At 39.2% G+C, this 22,538-nt stretch overlaps 1 protein-coding gene across 1 annotated transcript in view; it reads left to right on the top strand.

Annotated features, from left to right (window-relative positions):
• Dnajc1 (DnaJ heat shock protein family (Hsp40) member C1) overlaps positions 1-22,538 on the top strand; it is a 178,668-nt gene that overhangs the window by 147,127 nt on the left and 9,003 nt on the right. Inside the window, exons 9-10 of the mRNA XM_075970588.1 lie at positions 13,092-13,211; positions 20,380-20,428. Of these exons, the coding sequence (XP_075826703.1) occupies positions 13,092-13,211; positions 20,380-20,428 (169 nt within the window). The remainder of the gene's footprint in view (positions 1-13,091; positions 13,212-20,379; positions 20,429-22,538) is intronic.

Here is a 22,538-nt window from a genome sequence, read left to right as displayed (position 1 = left end):
GACACATGGAAATTATACTATTGTTCTATTCAAACATAAAATCGAAGCAGAACTAATAGAACCCAGAGCCTCATATGCTAGCTCAGTGATCTTCCACTGAGCTGTACTCCCTGTCTGTGCTTGTTTAATACATTGATAGTTGCTCTTGTTTTTTTTTAAGTAAGAGATAAATTCATCTGACAAGATCTAAGTTAGATGTTGACAGGTATTTGGGGGTGGTGGGACAAGAACTTTCCATTTTTGTTGATGGCAAAGTCAGTTAAAGCTTCTTTGGCAAGTAATTTGACATCTAATTGTAAAGCTGAAACTATTTATGATATTAATCAGAAATTCCCATTTAAATATATTGACTGAAGACCTACATACATAGATAAAGAATTATTTAAAAATATTCATCCCAACAAAAGTAAAATTATGAAACAACCAGGATATTTATCAGGTAAGGAAATAAATGGATAAGCAGTCTATATTAGTTATATAGTACATAATAGATTAAGTTCTACACACACAAACATATAAAGACCCTCAGAATTTAATCATATTTGGAAGTAAGGTCTTACTTATGATGATGTCATATTGAAATAGAATAGTCCCTGTGGTGGTTTTTTATAGAAATGGCCCCATACACTAATGTTTTTGAGTGCCTGGTCACCAGGGAATGTCAATATTAGAAAGTGTGACTGTGTTGGAGTGGGTGTGGCTTCATTAAACAATGCATATTACTGTGGGTGGGCTTTGAGGTCTCAAATGCTCAAGCTGGAAGGCCCAGTGTGGTTTTCTCATCCTGCTGTCTACCAATCCAGATGTAGAACTCAGTATTTCCCCAGCATCATATCTGCCTGTACACTACTGTGCTTTCTGCCATGATAATAATGGACTAGGCCTCTGTCCTGGTTAGGGTTTTATTGCTGTGATGAGACACCATGACCACAGCAACTATTACAAAGGAAAACTTTTAACTGGAGCTGGTGTACAGTTCAGAGATTTAGTCCATTATCATTATGGCAGGAAGGGTGGTAGCATGCAGGTAGACATGGTGCTGGAGAAGGATCTGAGAGTTCTATATCTGGACCAACAGGCAGCAGGAAGAGAATGCCATACTAGGCATGGTTTGAGCATCTGAAACCTCAAAGCCTGCCCCAGTAACACACTTCCTCCAACAAGGCCACTCCAACTTTAACAAGGCCACACCTTCTAATAATGCTACTCCCTATGGACTAATGAGGGCCATTTTTATTCAAACTACCACAACTTCTGAAACTGTAAGCCAGCCCCAGTTAAATATTTTCCTTTATAAGAGTTGCTACAGTCATGACTCTTCACAGCACAGAAACCTTAAAAAGACAGACCCTAAAATCGGTGATATGCAGTATTTAGAAAGAAAGAATAGGTATATAGAACAACCTCAAGAAAAGAATCCTTAGGGTAACACAGCAGATATTGGAGTGATGTCTGCAGTCCATGGAACACCAAGAATTGCTAGAAATCAGCATGGGGCGGGGAGGGAGGGCGGGAATGGAACTGTCCCATAAACTTCCAAAATAATATCAAGAGGCTTCTACCTCCTGGTAGTGAGCAAATAAGTTTCTGTGGTTTCAAGGCACTCTGTGGTAAATTTTTTCAGCCATACTGGGAATCAGATGAATAACAGAATTTTACATAGAAGTTAAAATTAACAAATTAAAACTATCTGCAGCAATTTGGGTAAATCTTTAAAACATTGCTGTTAAATCGGAAAAGACTTTATGACATGATGCGATTTATGTAGCCCCAAGGGAAACAAGAGGGAAGAAGGAAACTGTCTGCTAATAAGCTAGTAGAATTGAGTGGACAAAGTGATTTTGAACTTCGTTATAAAAGTGAATGATCTGCACTGAAAGTCACCACCCAGTGCACATGAAATGCCTTTCCATTCAGTGCACTCTCCAGCAAAGTGGAAGCCTAAGGGTCCAAACAGACAAGGCAGTCTTGAAAAGAACAGAGGCAAGATCCCAGACTTCCTGGCTTCAACCTTACTGCAAAGGTATATGATCAGACTAAGAGGTATTGGCATAAACTTAAGAACCAATGAGTTGAATAAAGATCCTAGATACAGACTTTTGTAGTATGATCAAATAATGTTCTACAAAGATCCCAGAAACATTTGCGGGGGCTAGGGGAATCTATAAATAGTACTGAGAAAACAAGATACCTACATGCATTAAAAAAATTAGTAGAGGTTGGAGTGATGACCTTATACCATATAGAAAAATTAACACAAAACAGATATCAAAGACAAACATAAGAGCTAAACAAGGAAAATACTGGAAGAAAACAAAGGGAAAGTTTTATAGCACTAGATTGGTCATGATTCCTTGAATATGGATCAAAAACAAAGTTAAAAACTTAACGTGTCGCCAAGCAGTGGTGGTGTATGTCTCTAATCCTAAAGCTTGGGAAGCAGAGGCAAGTGGATCTCTGAGTTCACGGCCCACCTCATCTACAGAGTTCCAGGACAGTCAGGGCTGTTACACAGAGAAACAGAACAAAACTTTAAAAAAAAAAAACCCAGAAAACAAAAAAAACCTTTAAGACCATGATTGACCATAGACTTGATTTGACATTTCTCCCAAGAAAATAAGCTGATATCCAATAAACACATTTTAAAACTACCTAAGTTCCTCAGAATCGGGGAAATGAAAACCAGTAAGATACCAGCACAAACTCATTCAAATGATTGTAGTAACCGAAAATAGCATGAAAATATGGAGAAAGTGGAATCCTTGCTGTAGTGAAGATGGGAAATGGTTCAGCTGATATAGAAAACAACCTGGTAGTTCCTCAGAAAGTTAGCTTGTGACCATATAACCCAGCCATCCCTCTCATAGAAATATGGTTTGAGCTGAAAACAGTCCCAGGCGTGTACACAAACCCAGTTCACAGCAGCACCAGTTGTTATAATTTTGAAAGTTGTCTGGAAGGAGTCACACCATACAACAGGGCACACATGGGAAGGTTATTGGAAGAGGAGAGAAAAGGGGACAGAGAGGAGGGCAGAGACTAGTTCTTGAGGACAAGAGTGGCAGAAGAGAGAAAGACAGGAGATGGCCAAGTTCCATCTTTTATAAGAGAACGTAGCAAATGTGCACAGGAGGTGCTCTTAGTGGCTGCAGCTAAGCATGTATCCTGTCAGGACTCTAAAGGCAGGCCAGTCCAGATGCCTGAATACTAGCATTCTCCTTTCATTTATTATAAAAAGGTGAGGAGTTAGAAAGGGGTAGCAGATGAGGCGGGAATGAGGATGCCGTGTTCTCGTGACTGCTTTCTGCTGACCTGGGGAATGTAGATCATCTTTGGGGTCCCTGAGAAAGCTGTCCTGGGTATCTGGCAGTTTCACTTCACTGTCCAGGCTCTATGAAACCATCCAGCACCACTTGGACTTGGCAAAATGCTGTTCAAGGTGGATCCAAGTTGACTCCCTGGAGCTCACAAGAATTCCTAGAGTTTATTAAAGGTAAGTTTTAGACATATTTAGCATTCCCACTGTTTGTAATCTGTACCAAAATCCACATTACAGAAAAGGTAGTATACTCACATAGTAATAGTACCTTGCCAGATTAATAGCTTATCAGAATTCCACTGATTAATGTTAAAACTATGAACTTCTAGAGTCTTAATATAACCGTAGCATAGTGAGAGAGAAATGTGGAAAATGTCTCATTCTTTTAAACATCTGAAGTCAGTCTTCCTTGTCACCACTTAAGCTTTCTTTAAATAAACAAACCTTAAAACACCTGATCATTTCTCATCACCACAGCATCTCCTGGACCCCCTCTTTCTATCCAATTAGCCAAGAAACACAGGTTGATTACTGAGGAAAGTCATTGTAGTGTTAGTACCTTTTAAATAAAGGAATAGTAAAGAGTTATATTAGGATCTGTTCTGTGAGGCTCTTTTCTGAATCTGGGGGTCTTGGATACCTCTAGTGTGCTGTTGGTTCTCACCACTTGGACATGTTCTGTAGTCTTGTGCCTCCAGCTCTGTGGCTAACAGTTGGTAGTTCTGTAACAATAGCTGATTAGGAATGGTTAGAGATTTTTGAGTGTATCATTCATAGGGAAATTGATGAAGCAGGGTGTAGTTATTAAAGATAAGAGGAGGAGACAGGTCAGGAAGGAAAGCATCCACTTCCAAATGGGGTTCCCAATCCAGTAGAGTTCACTGAAGTGAACTCTGAGGTGAAGCCACATTCTTCTGGAATTGGGGACAAGGCAGTTGATATCAGTGTCTTCTGAAGCTTAAGGGAACAGGGCCCCAGGCCCGAGGATTGTCTCTATCTCTGACTCCTATGTTGCAGCAGACCTAGACAGGACATTTAGAGAGGGAGAGCAGACAGGTTTGGAGCATTGAAAAAGAAAAAAAATGGAGAATTCTTTCTCAGTTTCCCAACTATCTTTTACAAGGTACTAAGGCCAGATCTGATTTGATTTGAAAGGAGTGGTCAGTGGGTCTCCAAAAGATATCCCAATGGGAGTGAGGAGGTGTATGACACCAAGGGTGGGGCAGAATGGGAGAAAGAAGATCAAAGGCTTGAATATGCTAGCATCCCAGGGACCCAAGGAGGATCAGATTGAGTGAGCACAAGCTGTTTGGTACACATCATGCAAGAACAGGGGCCAAGTGCTCTGAGCCCAAGAAAGACACAGTCTCCTGGTACCAGGACTTCAGAAAAAGCCAGAAGCTGAGGAGAGGATTGTGCTCAAGAAAGGAAGCCTCTCATCCAGGGGAATGGTCAGAAGTGGGTAGCCCTGCCAGAAACCCAATTGTTGGTTTTGAATGGAAGGCAAAGCCATCAGTGAATGAGAAAGCAGATGTGTTGTAGGTGGAAGAGAGTGAATCTGTTGAAGGTAGAGCAGGTGGGTAGGGTCCCAGCATGAAGTAGTTACTTTCAGTGGGTCCTGCCACTAAGTAAACATGCCACAAGCAACAGAGTTAGTGTAAGAGGTGTATTGGGGGAGGGGGAAAGCAGAAGAGTGAAAGGGTGTTACCTCCTTCCACCTATTGGATAACTGGCAGAATGTTGTGAAGGTCTCGTAAAAAAAAAAATCAGGAAATGCTGGGAAGCAGCCATTTGGATTGATATCTAAGGGGTATTGAGACCAGGTCTGACGACAGTTCCCATGACTCTACCTCCCTTGAGGTAGAGAAATAAATTCAATAGTCTACAATTCGTAGGATCACAGAAAATCAGAGGGAATCGGATTACATAGGCACAGCCTGTCCTGTGATGCAGAGAATGGGGGCTGAAGGCTACTAGCCCAAGAGAGCCATGGTTGCCTGGTATAAGGACTTGATGAGGCCAAAAGGTGAAAAACCATACTCAAGAGACAAGTCCTCACTTGTGGAAAATGGCCAGAGGTGAAGAAGGGCAGCCAACCAATCATGATAGTGTTGGATGGGGGGACCCAGTGATTTGTTAGTTGGAGAAGTGAGGCTTTTGTATGTGGACCAGGTTCTAGGATCCAGATGTGCCTCAGCTCCAAGAGGGCCTGCTAAATCTCATGGTACCAACGTTGTTAATTTAAAATCGGCTGAATAGGAGTCATGCTGTAGAACAGGGCTCACATGGGAGGTTTATTGGAAGAGTAAAGAGGCAGAAAATGGGACAGAGAGGGGAGCAGAGATTGGTCCCTGGGGACAAGAGTGATAAGAGAGAAAGAGAGAGAAAAGGAAAGAGAAAGGAGGTAGGCAAGGCCTGCTTTTTATAAGGGAACATAGAGAATATGCAGATGGGGTGCCTTTAGTGATTGCAGCTGTATCGTGTCAGGACCCTAAGGTTAGGTTAGTACAGATGCCCGAATACTAACATCAGTGACAATAGAAAAAAAAAAGAGGAACTACCCTATATGTTCATCAGTAGATGAATGGATAGACAGACTATGGCGTGTATCTGTATATAATAAAATATTTGTTCAACCCTGAAAAGGAGTGATACATCCTACACTGTGGATATTTACCTGTTTTATTCCAATCACTTCATGACCAGTCCTCTGCATCTGTAAGATGGTCCTAGGACAAGGGCAACATATGCCAAGAATAACAACAGTACCACAAGGTCAGATAAAACACATATTTTTGGCAATGCTGCATACCACCATTTACTTAACTCCATTTTTAGACATTTCAGTTTCAGTTGTTTTCTCTAATTTCAGGGTGTGGTTTCTCACTCATTCATTTCTGTTTCCAGTCTCTAGAAAGAGCTGATAAATTTTCATACTTATCCTGTATTAAAATTTCTGACCTACGATATATGCTCTCTACTCACATTTAAATGACACCAATCAATAGGGAGGTTTTTTTTTTAGTTTAAGCAATAAAAATTAAGTACTTTGCTTTTCTTTTTTATTTTATTTTATTTTATATGCATTGGTGGTTTTGCCATGGATGTTGGGCTCCCTGGAACTGGTGTTACAGACAGTTGTGAGCTGCCATGTGGGTGCTGGGAATTGAACCCAGGTCCTCTGAAAGAACAACCAGTGCTCTTAACCACTGAGCCATCTCTCCAGCCCCTACTTTACTATTCTTTTATGTTTTAATTTATTTAATTTATGGCCATGGGTGATCTGCGTGCTTGTATGTATATGCACAGTATACATGCAGTGTCTGCAGAGGCCAGACGAGAATGTTGGATCCTCTGGACTATAGTTACAGATGATTGTGAGCTGCCAAGTGGGTTCTGGAAATTAAATCTGGGTCTGGGTGAGAGGTGGGTAGCCCCGCCAGAGACCCAATTGTTGGTTTTGAATGGAAGAACAGCCAGTGCCATTAACGATTTCTAGCCTTTTCGCTTGTTTTAATACTTGAGAGGCTTTTTAAAAAATTATTTATTTATTATGCATACAATAGTCTGTATGTATGCAGGCCAGAAGAGGGCACCAGACCCCATTACAGATGATTGTGAGCCACCATGTGGTTGCTGGGAATTGAACTCAGGACCTTTGGAAGAGCAGGCAATGCTCTTAACCACTGAGCCATCTCTCCAGCCCCCTACTTGAGAGTTTTAATTTAGTATAATAAGCATATCAACAGATAAAAGCAAACCAAAATACTTCTGATTGTCCCCAAAACACAACAGGCTTATAGTAATGTTGAATTGATCAGTGACTAATTTGGAAGAAACAAAGTTGAGAGGATGAACGTTGCTCCTAAACAGCTCTTGTGTGTACCATGGCAGATTGGACTCACTAGTTCTCCTCGGGAATAGTAGTTTCTATTCAGTAGCAGCAGCAGTGTTAGCTGTTTCCACATGCTACCACAAAGCAGCTCTGAGCTTTATCTGCAATAAAACTGGAAATTATTTTCTAGGGTCAAAATCCTTCATCTTGATGTATAGAATTTGCAAACTTTAGCCAGGCATGCTTTTTTAATTCCAGCACTCCGGAGGAAGAGGCAGGTGGATCTCAGAGTTTGAGACCAGGTCAGCTTTGTCCACAAAGTAAGTTCCAGAACAGCCAGGACTACACAGAGAAACTCTGTCTCAAAAAAGCAAACAAACAAAAAAAAAGCAAACCTTATCCTTATAATAATATCATGTAAATTCTAACACTACCTTAATTTTATATAAACATTCAAAAGATTGCCACTTTCAACAGTTTGTCTTGACACAGATTTTCTTTTCAACATTCACAACATTTAGGTCTGTAACCTCAGGAACTGCCGATGAATTATTGAGCCAAAATTGGGGGGCCTAAGGTCCCCCGTGACCTTAAGGTTTTCTTAACTTTTGTGGCTTTCTATTTCTTCCTGCTGGAAAATAGGGCATAGAACTAGAATATTTCTAATTGAAATGAGTCTATTTTAAGCAAATATAATTACTAAAAATGTTAACTTTCATGCTTTAAATAGATTCTAGTGCCCTAAGAATCAAGTGCCATTCTATTGAATATTGTAACCTTTGACAAATACTGAGATGCACCCCTGTAAAGTAGAAGAGAAAAAAAAAACAACAGATTTTTAATTTTCCCTATAGCATTTATCAATCATTTGTCCTGATTTTTTTTAATCTCTTCAATTTCTTTTGGTTTCAGTTTTTTCCCCAGTAGGATAATACAGAAAATTTTCTGCCTGAAGATAGAATAGTTGTTCTCTTGAGATCACATTTAATTTTAAGAGCTATAAATCTATAAATTAAAATGTCCTCTGAGACATGAAAATATTCTCTGGTAGACCTCTGACTGCACAGCCAAGAGCTCTGAACTCCCCATCACTGATCTTGGGGGTGGGTGTAGTTGTTGTTATTCCCACCATTCCCACTTAAGAAGAGTTGCCCACATTTAGTGTGTCTCCAACTTTTTCCTACCTAGTAACTATCTATTTTTGTATGAATTCTTTTCTATCCCCCAAATTCTGCCTTTACAATGTGTTGCCATCGAGGATGTGTGTATGAGAATCCAAGGTGGTTGCAGTCTATATTCAGAAATAGTTTATGAAGGGGCTGTCAAAATATAATGCAGTAATTTCAATAAAACCTTAAAATGTTATGGAGGTAACTTAGCAGTGTAGTAATAGAAGTGGCGGGGCTGCGTCCCCAGCACCCCGGCTGCCTCGCTAGCTTATGCCCCAAAACAACAACACACAAATTGTATTCATTTAAACACTGCTTGGCCCATTAGCTCTAGCCCTTACTGGCTAATTCTGATATCCCGATCAACCCATTTCTAATAAACTGTGTAGCACCGGTCTTACCGGGAAAGATTCAGCATGTCTGACCTGGTGGCTTGCTTCATTGCATGTGTCCGCCCGGGAGAGGGGAGCATGGCCTCTGCTCCAGAGAGCAGAGCTGTCGAGTCTGAACTCACTTCCTCTTCCTCCCAGCATTCTGTTCTGTTTACTCCACCCACCTATGTTCTAACCAATAAAATGGTCCAAGGCAGTTTCTTTATTAGCCAATGACCTTTCTCCATCATAGCAGGATTAATTTAGGTGGCCTGGGGAGTTAGGAAGGCTTCTCAGAGAAAGCAGTTCTGGAGGGGAGGGAGTACCTGGGTAGGTAACTTAGAACTGTGCGTTCTAGATAGAAAGAAGCTATCCCAAAGGATCAGAACTGTGAGATGGCTTGAGTATTAGCACGAGTAGTTTTAGCTAGCTGAAGGTATCAGAGGCAGAGGTCAAGGTAAGATAAAGCTAGAGAGGTAGGCCTCAAACACACAGAATTCCAATTGCCTAGATTCAACTTTTGGAGTTGATGTTTGAGGAAGCCTCTTCAGTATTCAGCAATCCCAGATGTCAGTAGACAGTAGGGAACATGGAGATTGCATCCAATATTTTTGACTCCTGGCTCATTGTTCAGTGGTTTTAGCATTGAAAGGTATACTGTTGGCTGACTGCAAACCATCTGAAAGGCTAAAACCATGACAAGATTACTTTCAAGAGCTACAGGAGTGTGGTGCAGCTTAGTTGACCTGATGAGAATGACAACTATAGTCACAGGACACCATCATAGCTCCAAGAGAAAATCTAAACTCCACAATAAATCAAATCTGTCAAAAGTGAGCAGGGAAATGTCCCAGGCAGAATATTCTCCTTCATTACAAGGTAACTATGTCAGTCTTTGGCAAGAGCCACACAGAAATTAGTCTTGTTGATGGATTTATCGCAGTAGTGGAGCACTTGCTTAACACTGAAAGCAGCAACAAAGGAACGGAGTCCTCTTCTGTGTCCAGTCTTTAGTGGAGGGTATATTGCTTTGTCCAACTCATGGAAACAGAGGTTGCAATGGGCTCCATAAGCAGCTTCATTATGAGCCCTTGCAGATGGTCAGAGGTAGCCACCCACAAGCCAGGAAGAAGGGCCTCAAGAATTTATCTTCCTAAGAGTGAAAGTAAATCTGAGATGTTTTAGTTTTAATTTTGTTGCTCTTAACATACCATTGGTTTACACAGAAGTTTGTCAAAGTCACTTTAAAATTGGAAAATAAATTATATAGCTGAAAACCAAATGCATACTAAAACTGTACAAAATATAGAGTTAGAGGAATACTATCTACACTATAGCCCTGTAACTGATATTTTAATCAAGTGACAGAATATTAAAATATTTTCTTAAGTAAAATTTGTAAGACTTTGAGTTGAATACAAACATTTAACTATGAAGTAGGAAAGGACCTTTTCCTATCCAGATGTGGAACGCAGCAAGTAGTGCACAGTTTTCTTTCAATGTAGTCATAATTTTTTAGCCAAATAAATTGCATAATACTTTACATTTCGTGTTTTATGGTCTAAAACTGGAAGGGGAAACTGCATGTAGGTTCCATAAAATAACAACAAGCTTTCCCTTGCCACCTCCGAGTCCTGTAACCAGGAATATTAAAGATTTTCAGAGGCACCAAGTCTTTGAACATAGCAGGTTTTATGACAGAAATCCATCCCAAAGGAGTATTATTTTGATAATACAATTTAAATTTCCCTATTCATTCTTATGCATATATATTTGGGGGTCATTACATAAAATATTGAATAATTTGAAAACTTACTTTTTATTTTGTATTCAGTATGGAGGTTTATTCCCAGAGTGGGGCTTTTCTGATGCAAAATTGGAATGCTTGTGTAGTCACAACAGCTGTCCCCTCACCATGTGGTATCTTCCATTACTTTACTGCAGCCATGAATTTTTGGCCGGGTGTTTCAGTAATATTGGACACACATGGTTTTAAGTGGCAAAGCAGTATGCTTATGCATTCATTTGACTTTCACAGCTACAGTTGGCTCTGTATTAGAACAGGGAGAATACATTCACACCACGGCCACCCTGACTGCTGCAGTAGCTGGATCACAGTGGGCTCTGTCCCTTCTAAAAACACCACTAACTATTGCTGAGGAATTACACATTCGCCAAAGTGCCTTGCAGCTGTGGGAGAGGGGATAATGAGCAGCTCAAAGGCCACACTCAGATTTCAGCCCACAAGTTATTATTATTACCCATCTTTTAACAATAATCGTAAAAATCATGGCCGTGAAATAACTAAAACTAAAAGGAAGTTTGCTGAGGCAGTCAGTGGTTTTTTTTTTTTTTTTCAGATTCTCAGTACAGGTATTTGATTTAAATAAACTGTCGCCTTCCCAGGGAAACAGTAGTGCTAGACTCATTAACAAGAAATGAAAATCTGATTGGTTTTTAATGTCAACCATTGATATAGGTAAGTTTTCAGAAAACCAGTCCATTAAAAATAGAAGTTTTGCACAGATTTCTGTTAAAACTAATGTAGACATCAGGTGATTTGCTGTGCTCTGAAGAACACTTCACTAGTTTGATTCTGGTCTGAGTCTGTTTCAGTGAGGATCTTAATGTTCTTCATGACTTGATTTTGCACTTCCAGCTTATATTTAAATTCTCCTCAAGCTTTTGCATTTTGTATACTTATTAGAGCTTTGGATTTTAATGATGAGCATAGTATTTTCTTTGAAAATCTAATTTGTTCCTCTAAATGATATCTAAATAACTCATTTTTCCTTAAATAAGGCAAAAAGAAAGGAAAACCCTGCCATGTAATTTTTAGCTTAAGTGATACAGAGAGTTAAATTTCTGATCTTCATTAAATATCAAAGAAATTCTAGCCAGACCCAGTGTAGACTACCTTTTTATCTTAGTGAGTTTATGCATGTATTGTAGGGGCTGCACTGATGAATATGTTCGAGGCTCTCAGCCCTTAGTGGATACAAAATAGAATGATTGATAAAATCCTCCCCACTATTGGCTATTATTTACTGACTCTTAAGTGGCAGGTTGTATTTATGCCAATTTATCTGCTTCAGGGAACATTCTTGATAGCAGAACAAAGTGAATAAAAGTAGTTTGCTTTGCAAATGAATGCAAATAGGAAAGGCTTTCGGAAAGCCCTTTAACAGGGGCAGTGCACTTTGATTATGAGTGAAGCTGCCATTTGGACATGGTGAAAAGAGCATGCTTGAACCATTGATTGGGGAAGACAGTAAAAAGTCAGGAAGGGCCCCGTTAGGCTTGCAGTGAGGCAGGCGGATGTCAGTGTGGTTAGAGCACAGTGGGAGAATGACAGGGAGGATTAGTGTCAGGGAGCGGCTTTGCTGGAGCTATGGAGATAGTCCCTGGGGTCACTCACCTCTAACTGTTGTTCTGTGCTGATGGTTCTGTAATGCAAACCGCCTGATGTATGCCTGTTCATTATCAGAAATGGTGGTTAGGAAAGGTATTTGTTTCTAAGATTTTTCTCCCACTACCCCCGCCCTGCTTCTCTTTCTTTTTAATTAAAGGAAAATGAGGTGGGCTTCCTTCATCTCCCATTGTTTAATGCCATAGTGGCTACTGCCTAGAATATAGTTGTCATATTGATTTTTTTTTCTTATCCAACAGTGATTTATGTTTCTTTACTCAATTTTAGGTTTTGACCATTGGTTGTCATTAGTAGTGAAACTCAGGAATATGTTGCTGCTAGAATTTTTGTACAGTTTCATAATCTTTGTAATCTTTCACTGTTCCAACTATTAAAAACTTTACATGGACTGGACAGTTCACATCTTGGTGTAAGAGTTTCTTGGTGTAAGGTTTTACTTGTTCTCAAGTTTTACAGAATGCTAGCATTTGGCAAATTCAACAATTCTAAAATTGAATGCTGCTATTGTTACATAGAATGAGCGAGAAATATATCCTTGCACGGTTCTGATTCTCAATGCTCAATCTATTCAGATTTTCATGTATACATCTAAGAGCTGTTTTGTTTTCTTTTATAGTATTTCTTACTTCAAAATTTTGCTAGCCATATTATGTGACAAGAGTTTCTTAAAGGCTTTGATAATGGTTTTTTACTTTAATGTAAAATTGGTCTTTTTTAAAGTATCTCCAAAACTTGGTTTTGCATTATGTAGTACTTCCATATTCTTATATGCATATAAAAATCTTGCAAAGACTGCTGGGACTCCATTTTGCCAATAAAGATGCTGCCTCAGACTTTGACTAAACTTAAATACATGCTTAGTACTATTGGTCATTGTAGAAAGGGTTCTGCCAATAATTGTTTCACAGGCTTGTTAATGTTTTAGTAAGCATTTTTCCAATTATTTTTTTCCTTTAATGTCTTACAGGCACCTGAATGGACAGAAGAGGACCTAAACCAGCTGACAAGAAGTATGGTTAAGTTCCCAGGAGGGACCCCAGGTCGATGGGAAAAGATCGCCCATGAATTGGGTCGATCTGTGACAGATGTGAGTTCACTGAGATTTGCATTGTATGGGGAGTGACAAACCAGAACAACCCAACTATGCAGAAGACAGACTTAGATGGGTCCTGGGTTATCTGTGGAGAAAGGACCTGGGAGTGAACCATTAATGAAATAAGCAAGAAGCAGATGTGCGTCCATCCCCTGCTCCACAGTATAACAGCTGTGTGAAGAATTGTAGTATTCAGAAACTTAAACTACTGAAACCTAACCATAGGAAACAGCGTTAGGTTCTGTGTTTATATTGACCCTTTAATCATGGCAAAAACAGTTTTCAAACTGATCAGAATTAGAGAGGTGATATTTCAGTCTTAACACTGATATACAGATTGTTCGTGTATTTAGACAGGTGGTTTGGATTAAAGCACTAGTCTTCATGCAGATGGAATGTTTCTGACCATTCATTTTGGCGTATATGTGTGAATGACCATACCCAACACCTAGAAGACAAAGTACTGACCGGGGACCTTTTGACATAGCAAGTTAGGTGTTTTCATTCGGGAATCTACAATAGGGCACCTAACATGTGCCAGGTCTTCAAACATCTAATTAGAAGTGAGAAAGGAACTCTCCTGTCTCAGTTATCAAACTGATATTTGTGTAAAGCATGGTAATACCCTTTACTAAATTTCTTTTAAATACATCCTATAAGATTAAAAGTTCTTCTAGAGTTGTTAAAAGCAAAGATTTAAATTTTCTCTTTAATTATCTTAGCATGCCTTTAGGTCTTCGTTACAATGAGCACACATTTTAATGAGCACAGTAGTAAAATACAACTACCAAAACAATGAGATTTGTTATAATTGCTACAACTTATTATCTAGAGTAAACTTTTTATTTTTTTTATTTAGAAACAAACATAACAAACATATATATTTAAAAAGTACTGTCAATTTTTTTTGTATTCCTCTTTTCCTTTTGATTAGCATTTTCACTGAGTTTACATTACATATATAATGTAATTATTTTTAAGTGTGATCAAGGAACAAAAGTTATTATCTAGTAACTATCATTTCTGTGATTAGCTCTTGGAGAACCATAGGAATTCCTTTTCTTCTAAGAGCTCTGCTGGAATATGGATTTCATATTCTCATTTTAAGGTATTTTGTAAGGAGTGTTATAACTAACCACATTAAAAACATTCCAAGGTTACTGATATTTTAGACATTATATTTTTTAAATTGCTAAAATAATTTTTAAACATTCTAAAAATACTATTTTAAAGAGCCCCAAACTTTTAATTTGATTGTATAAAGGAAAACAGTATGCTAATTAGTATCTTCTTAAGAGGCAAAGAATGACAGCACAGGCCTTTACTCCAGTCCTCTGGAGACAGAGGCAGGTGGATCCCTGTGAGTTCCAGGACAGCCAGAACTGTTAACACAGAGAAACCCTGTCTCAAAAAACAAAAACAAGCAAGCAAACAAATAAATGTAGTAAAGAACGAAGACTGATAAATGCTGGAGTTTTCCAGAGTGTCACCAGCAGAGCCTCGCAGAATTAATTCTATTCTTAGTTTATAGGAGTAGCATTTTTTTTTAACTTTTGCAGATTTATATTGTGTATTTTACTGATTTCGTGGAGAGGCTGATTTTATGTCTGCAATACTTTTTAGTATGAAGTAGTTAACTGTGACTTTTTGAGTATGTGTTTGTACACGCTGCATGATGTATTCTGTTTTCACAAAATCAAAAGTACCTTAAATAGTTAATAGAACTAAACTTCCATGGCCTCCCACATGCCATTGTAACTTTTCTCCTGTGTCACTATTTAATTTACTACACAGCTTCACTGTGCATTTCAGTAAGCAGAGAGAGACAGAAACATTCTCTTTTTTTAAAAAATGTGGGTATAAAAATTAATTATGAATTATGAAAGTCTGCTCTTTAGCATATGCTTGTCCCCAGCCAGCTTGATTAACTCAAATTAACTTGTTTTTGTTCTGTCACGTGACTCGGTTACCTTTGCTCTGTACTGTGTATGTGACTTCTTCAGAGTCTCCAGGCATCCCTCACATAATCCACGTACCTAGATTTCTTTTCTTTCTCTCTCTCCCTAGAAATCCTACCTATCTCTTCTGCAAAGCCACTCTTTATTAAGTCAATCATAACAACACCTCTTCTACAGAGTGTAAACAAATATTCCACAACATTTTCCTCTTTTTGTCTAAATAAAAAGGAAAGGGTGTCACTGTAACACAGGAAAAACTATACAATAAGAACAATAATCAGGTAAGAATTAGATTTACAATTTTCAGTTCATTTGTATTTGTCAGCTTTGGAAAAAGTACTGTATTATCTATCCTATCTTAGTGAGTCCAAACTTTTATACCGAAAATACTTTTTGTTATAACTTGTATTTTCATCCTAAAAATATCTTTTTAGATAAACAACTTACACTTTTACATTTCTCAACCTTATAAACTGTACATCTCTTATGTGAGTAAACTGGAAGTGCAGGGCAAACAACTTTCAAAACTATAGAAATGATAGAGATAGCTGGCTACCTGGACTGAGGTTCCTCTACAATGTTGGGGCATCCATCTTTGGCCTACAGGCCTAGAATATCTGACTGACTTCTGTGAAGCAGGAATTTTCGAAGGACTGTCCTATCTTATCTTAGCAAAGTTTGGCAGTCACCTTTTGTGTATCCTTTATTCTATCCTTTCCCTATACCCCTTTTCCCTTTCAGAAAGAGATCCTTGAATCCCAACTCCCTTGCTTAGTTTCCTCCCTCATCATGACCAGCAACAATTTGCAACCAACCACCCTAAATGATGACAAAAACCACCAACCCCATCTCTTAGGAATGTGGGTGTCATATTTTCTAAGCTGCTTCCTATTGTCTGAAGGCAATGACATTTTTAGGGTACCCTGAGAAAACTGGGAAAAACAAGTCCTGGGAGAGCTGACTACATCGTTTGTTGTCTGTCTCTGTGTGATCGGAAAGTATAGCGGTCATCTGAAGACCTGGCTGGAGCAGTGAGGCGGGGCCATCTTAGCAGCTTTGAAATTCTAGATGTAGAGTCTTGGGGAAACTGCAACAGATCTAAGCAGCTAGATTACTTAGGCTATTTGTTTTGTCTTTATTAACATCCGATTCTTTTGTTCTGAAAAAATAACCAAATTTTAAAGGTAACATACATATCTGCATTAACACAAGTATGGAATAGGGGTGTGTACAAGGCAGCCAAAGATGATTTGGTCAGCTAGAAGCTAGCTCTACCCTCTGATTCAAGGTAAACTTTATTGGCACAGCAGAGTGGCAATGTGAGCAATTCTGCAACATGAAGACAGCTAACTTTTTTTAAAAAAATAATTTGTGTTTATTCTTTGACAATTTCATACACAAATAATTTGTGTTGGCCATATTGTAGCATTGATTTTTTTAGTTTACTTATTATTTTATATGTATGGGTATTTTGCCCATATATGTCTGTGCACCAGATTCATGGATGCCTGGTGCCCAAGGAATCTAGAAGAGGACAACAGATCCCTTGGGACTGGAGATGGAAAAAGATGTGAGTTGCCATATCGGTGCTGGAAATTAAACCCAAGTCCTCTGAAGAGCAGCCAGTGTTCTTAACTGCTGCACTGTCTCTCCAGATCCCCAGCAAACTTCTTTCAGTGATGCCCAAGAATGACTTGTAAGCCAGACTAAAGTAGCTGAAGTGGTTTCAGCTGGTACAATTCCTTTAGTAGACTGTTAAGTGAAAGTTAATCACACTTTAAAAAGGTCACTTATACTTCTTTTTGGCTTGCAATGTTCATTAGATTTGTTGTGTATTTGATTGTGGAAGAGAAACCATCTCCTCTTACCCTATCCACTGACCTAATCTGGCCGCCAGCCCCAGGTCTACGCAGCTGCTGTTTGACCTGGCTCCCTTCTAAGTGTAGCTTCAGGCTTGCTGCTTTCCTTCCAGTAACAATTGACCTTTTACAGGGAAAGGTGAGAGAGTGGCTGTGCTGGGGTCTGTATGGCTCTTGATTTAGATTGTTAGATTTTAGTCAACATCCTATTTTTATTCCTCAGTTTAAAAAAGAATCAGTATATTACTTGTCATAATTAAAGTATTAAATTATGCTGTGGATAAGTACAAGCAGTATTTTAGTTTAAAAAATTTTTACATATTTTTTAACTCAGGTAAACTGTAAGGCCAATTTATTGGGGCTTAAATATTTTAAATGTTAATTACATGCTTTTGGCATATAATCTTAGTAACCACAAAGGACGCTCAAATTGTAAAAACAACAAAGGAAACAAAAACTGTCTGGCATGTAAAACCACCTTTAATGTGATTATTAACTGCAGGCTTCTAAGTTGAGGTCAGAGAGCTTCAGATTTCTTGCTCCTGAAGTAATATTCTCTTGCCTGAAAGGCTGTATAAGCCGACCCTGTTGTTCTGCCAGTCACTAATCTCTCACATTCTGTTTATGATAATAGACCAAGTGGAATTTACTGCTTGTTTAGAAAAGGTCCAGGTAGGCAGCAAAACAAAAGCCAGGTGGCTAGATTTAGCTTTTGTAATTAATGCAAAGAGTAATATAAGACCTGTGTAAGGCACACCACTGAAGAGAGGAGTTCAGACAGTAAGACCCCAGCATCTTGTCACACAACTAGAACTAGCACAGAGACCTGGCACAGAAGACACCTAGTGGGAGAATTTAAACAGTGTTATGCTGGTGGCTTTTTCAAAGTCAAGAAGCCTATGGTTATCAGTAAATTAAAAATATAGTTTTACGTTATTTTAACAACATATTGGTATTATTTTTAGCATCAGCATAGCCCCTGAAGTTGTAAAAATGATTTCTTCGCTGTGCTGCTAGCCTCCTGCCTTCTCTGTTCTCCGTGTCAAGCTTGTCTTCTCCTCTGTCCTGCCCTTTGCCACCACCCAACCTTCAAACCCACTTCACCTTAGAATGCCTGAGCATCCTTCTTGCTTGATGAGTCACTAGCTCATTTGATCTATAACTTGCAATGGCTGCATATTAATATGTAAAATAGTGATGTTATTGGATATCATTCACACTATGTTATCTCATTTGACTAATAACTTTCAGTAATGATATATTAATAAGTAAATATTAATGTTACTAGATAGCATTCACACTTAAGTTAAAAGTTTTTTCTTTGTTTCTTGGGATTTGTGTTTTTTTGTATGTGTGTTTGTTTTTTTTAACATAGGGTCTTCCTCTGTAGCTTAGGCTAAGCTGGAACTCATCATGTATCCCAAGCTTGCCACAAACTTGTAGTTATTCTGCTTCAGCCTTCCAAGTAAATGATGAGATTGCAGGCCAATTACTTATCACTCTTTTTGGCATGATGAGAATTCCACTGAGTATTGTATAGTAATTAATGCAGAAGGTTTTTATTTCTTTTTTATTATTTTTTAAGATTTATTTATTATGTATACAACATTCTGCCTCCATGTATGCCTGCACACCAGAGGAGGGCGACGGATCTCAGTACAGATGGTTGTGAGCCACCATGTGGTTGCTGGGAATTGAACTCAGGACCTCTGGAAGAGCAGCCAGTGCTCTTAACCTCTGAGCCATCTCTCCAGCCCCTTTATTTCTTTTTTAATAAGTAAATTTGGCTTTTGGCTGTTAATTTACTGTTAGTCGTTGATACAGGATATACTGGGGTAATTTTTTTCATTTAATTTTTATGATTCTAATTTAAGGCAGTTGTTTGGGGCTGTTTTTCTTTTCGTATCCTGAACTGACTTTCTTATTTCACTCAGCCATTTGTGTGTGTTTTCTTGGAATGCATTTGTGTTCTTTTTCCCACCTTAGCTCTCTCTCTCCAGCTCTATTTGTCTTATTATTTTTAATTATGTCTCTCTGTGTGTACACACACACACTTGTGAAAGCAGGTGCCCCCGAACCAGAAGGGTCAAATCATCCTGGAGCTAAAGTTATATGTTTTGAGCCACCTGAGATGAGGGTGCTAGAAATCAAACTCAGGTCCTCTGGAAAACAGTACATGCTTTTAATTACTGAGCCATCAATCCAGCCCCCCAGCTCCGATTTTCGTTACTTTTGTTTAGTTATTTGTATATCCTGGATTTTACTCCTCTGATACCTATGAAATTAATAAAGACTTCTTCCCATTCTGTGTGCTTTCCCTTAGCTTGATTGTTTCCATTGTTGGGCAAAATGTCATTTCCAATTGTTGGAATTATTTCCTGAGTGATTACAGTTCTATTTAGAATTCCTTACCTGTATGTGTACTTGAATGATTTCCCACTTTCCTCTAACATTTCGGCGTTTCAAATCCCCTATTAAATTCACTCGGTATATAAATAGCTTTGACACAAGATCTTATACTGTAGCTCAGGTTGTCCTTGACCTCACTCTGTAGCCCAGGATGGCCTGAAATGTGCAGTCACTCTCATGCCCTGGCCTCCCAAGTACTGGGATTTACAAGTGTAAGCCTCAAAAATGGAAAATACTAGACCATTTGCACACCTATTTTACAACTGTTTAAAGCAGTCTGGTATAATTCACTGCCACTGAAATTAGGGAAATGATTTGGGTTCTGATTCTGCTGTAGAGGGGCATTTTAGAACAAGACATTTAATTTCTTGGGCCTTGTTTTCCTTGATAAGTAGACTGGCCTGAAGTGCCATATTTAGTGAGGCGAGGACCGGACCTCACTGGGAGTTGCAAAAGGATAGATAGCTAAAGGACAGAAAATCTGGGATCAGGTACATTGTGCTTGCTTTGAAAGAGCACACCAACTACCCCAACAGTCCAACAACCATAACAACTGAGGATCTCAGCACATTTATTTTATATATATATATATATATATATATATATATATATATATATATATATATATACATACATACATACATACCATCTAAATATGAGTATTTAGATGTTCTCAATAGGAGGTCTCTGTACATGAGCATTCCCTGGCTTCGAATATTCTAGAGGAAGAAGGCTGACAGTTTGGGTACACTCTGATTGCACACACTGCCTATATTTGCGCTCAGGAGTCAACAGTGCACATTCCCAAGGCTTCCTCAGTCTTTTTTGTTTATGACTGCCATGACACTTGTTCCTTCATGTGGCCCTTACATGAAAATAATCAGTTTCCGAGACATGTGGAAAGTAAGATGTCTTGCTTTTTATATTTTTAAACAGGTGACAACCAAAGCCAAGGAACTGAAGGACTCAATCACCTGCTCCCCGGGTGAGTTCCGACCTTACCATTCTTATTCATGTATCCGAGCAACTGAAAGATTAAGTCACTTTCTCCCCAAGTGAGTTAGTATCTACCTTATCACTAATCTGACACAGTTTCTTCGCAATTAATCCCTTTTATAATAGTGTCTTTAGATATCAATGATGATAGTTTGCCCAGAGACCTCTCCTGATCCTGTTTCTGTGGTTAGTCATAGACACCAAATCAGTCTGGTCCTGCACACACAGTTAATGCTGAGAATTTGTATTTAATAAGTTTAAAGATTTAGAGTGTTCGCATACCTGGGGATCCCAACTCCTCAAAAAGGATGTGCTAGCATTAGGAAAGACTGTAATCAGCTTCGTCTCTCACCGAGTGATTTGTCTGGGCACAGGGACAGAGAGTGGCAGTGGTATTTCACAACTTTCTCCATAGACTGTGGTGTGGGAGAGCTGCTGCAGTCAGAGGGAGAGACTGCCATGATCTCCATGGGACCTGCTGTCTGCCTCCTGAGCAGCTGCATGGTTCTCTAGGCATGACCATACCCAGCTGTCCTCTGAAAAGAATTGGGAAACTGTTCTCCAGAGTGAAGCATACAAAGTAGTTCTTTTAACCACAGTTCTTTGGAGACAAGCCTCTGTTACTACAAATTGACAGCCTGTCTGGGTTAAATGAGACCCTGCGTTTGAGAAAATGTGTTTGTGTGTGTGTGTTTGTGCATGTGAGCACCTTGAGCATGAATAAATGGGATAAAATTGCAATCCCAGTAGCCTTTGTATAGTTCTTGGGTAGAGTTGTCCACTCAATAAGACAGTATGCTGCTGGTCGCCATTGTCTGCTTGCAGACTGACATGCAGACATACACACACACACACACACACACACACATGTCTGGCATACAGACATGTATATCATACATATGATAATATTTTTACCTTTATCTTTATATTGATTTTTTTTCCTTTGGTATGTTTCATAACTAAATGGCATTATTGATTGGTACATGGATATAGACCATGAATTAAAAGTAAGTTTATTTTTAAGGCTTACCTACATCTGACAAACTGTCCTCCAGAAAGGCTAAACGCACTCTAATGTCGTAACCAGTACCACAATTAGCTTTTGTAATGAAAGCTTGGGGCTGGGAAGACGGCTCAGCTGTAAAGTGCTTACCTCACAACCTGAGTTCCATCCTTTACACCATGTGACAAAGCGAGGTACAGCATCATGTGCCTGTAGTCCCACTGCTAGGAAGGGGAAGACAAGAGGACCCCTGGGCTTGGTGACAGGCCATTCTAGCTGAACTGGTGAGCTCGGGTCCAGAAAAAGAAGAAAATGAGATTCTAGAGGAAGACACTTGGTGATGACCTGTAGTCTCCACATCCATAGGCACGTGTGCAAGCATCCATACACACACACGCACACAAAAATAAAATAACTGAAGCTTAAATTAAGTAGAATTAAATGAGATTTTAAACATGGTTTCTTAGAGACATACAAAGTGGGTCATAGTACTGCAGAACATCATATGAGAGCCCCTGTTGCCAGAGCCAGTGTTCCAGTGCACACTGTTGTGGGGTTGCTCTGCCTCTCATCCTTGCCAGTTTAATCACTGAGGTTCAGAACTTGTTCCCATTTATGTGTTTCTATTTGGCTGTCTTCCTTTGTAAGGTAAAAGGTTTAACCTTTTAGTAATATCCTTTCCCTGCTTTTACAAATTCACCTTGAAGCCAGAGCTAGTAGCACATGCCTTCAGAAAGAGGCAGGTGGACCCCTGGGTTCCAGGACGGTCGGGACTACCCAGAGAACATGTCTCAAAAATAAAATAAGGTCAATTCACCTTGGGCTGGGTGATGGCTTAGCAGGTATAGACATTTGCCACCAGGCCTGCGACCCACATGGTGGAAGGAAAGAATCAAGTCCCACGAGGTGTGCTCCTGGCCTCCATCAACACACAGTAAATAAAAAGTAGTGAGAGTTGCTAGAATGCTGTGTCTGTATGCTCACCTACAGGGGAGGCACAGCGCTAATAATTACACTAATAGAACTAATGAAACCTAGATTGTAGAGATGAGTATCAGGTTTCCTTCTCTAGAAAGTTCTGTTCTTTGATCAGAGC

The sequence above is a fragment of the Microtus pennsylvanicus genome, chromosome 4 (assembly GCF_037038515.1).
Source record: "Microtus pennsylvanicus isolate mMicPen1 chromosome 4, mMicPen1.hap1, whole genome shotgun sequence".
In the NCBI taxonomy this organism is placed as follows: Eukaryota; Metazoa; Chordata; class Mammalia; order Rodentia; family Cricetidae; genus Microtus; species Microtus pennsylvanicus.
Note: the sequence above shows the minus strand (reverse complement) of the source record. Positions and strands in the feature narration are given on the sequence as shown.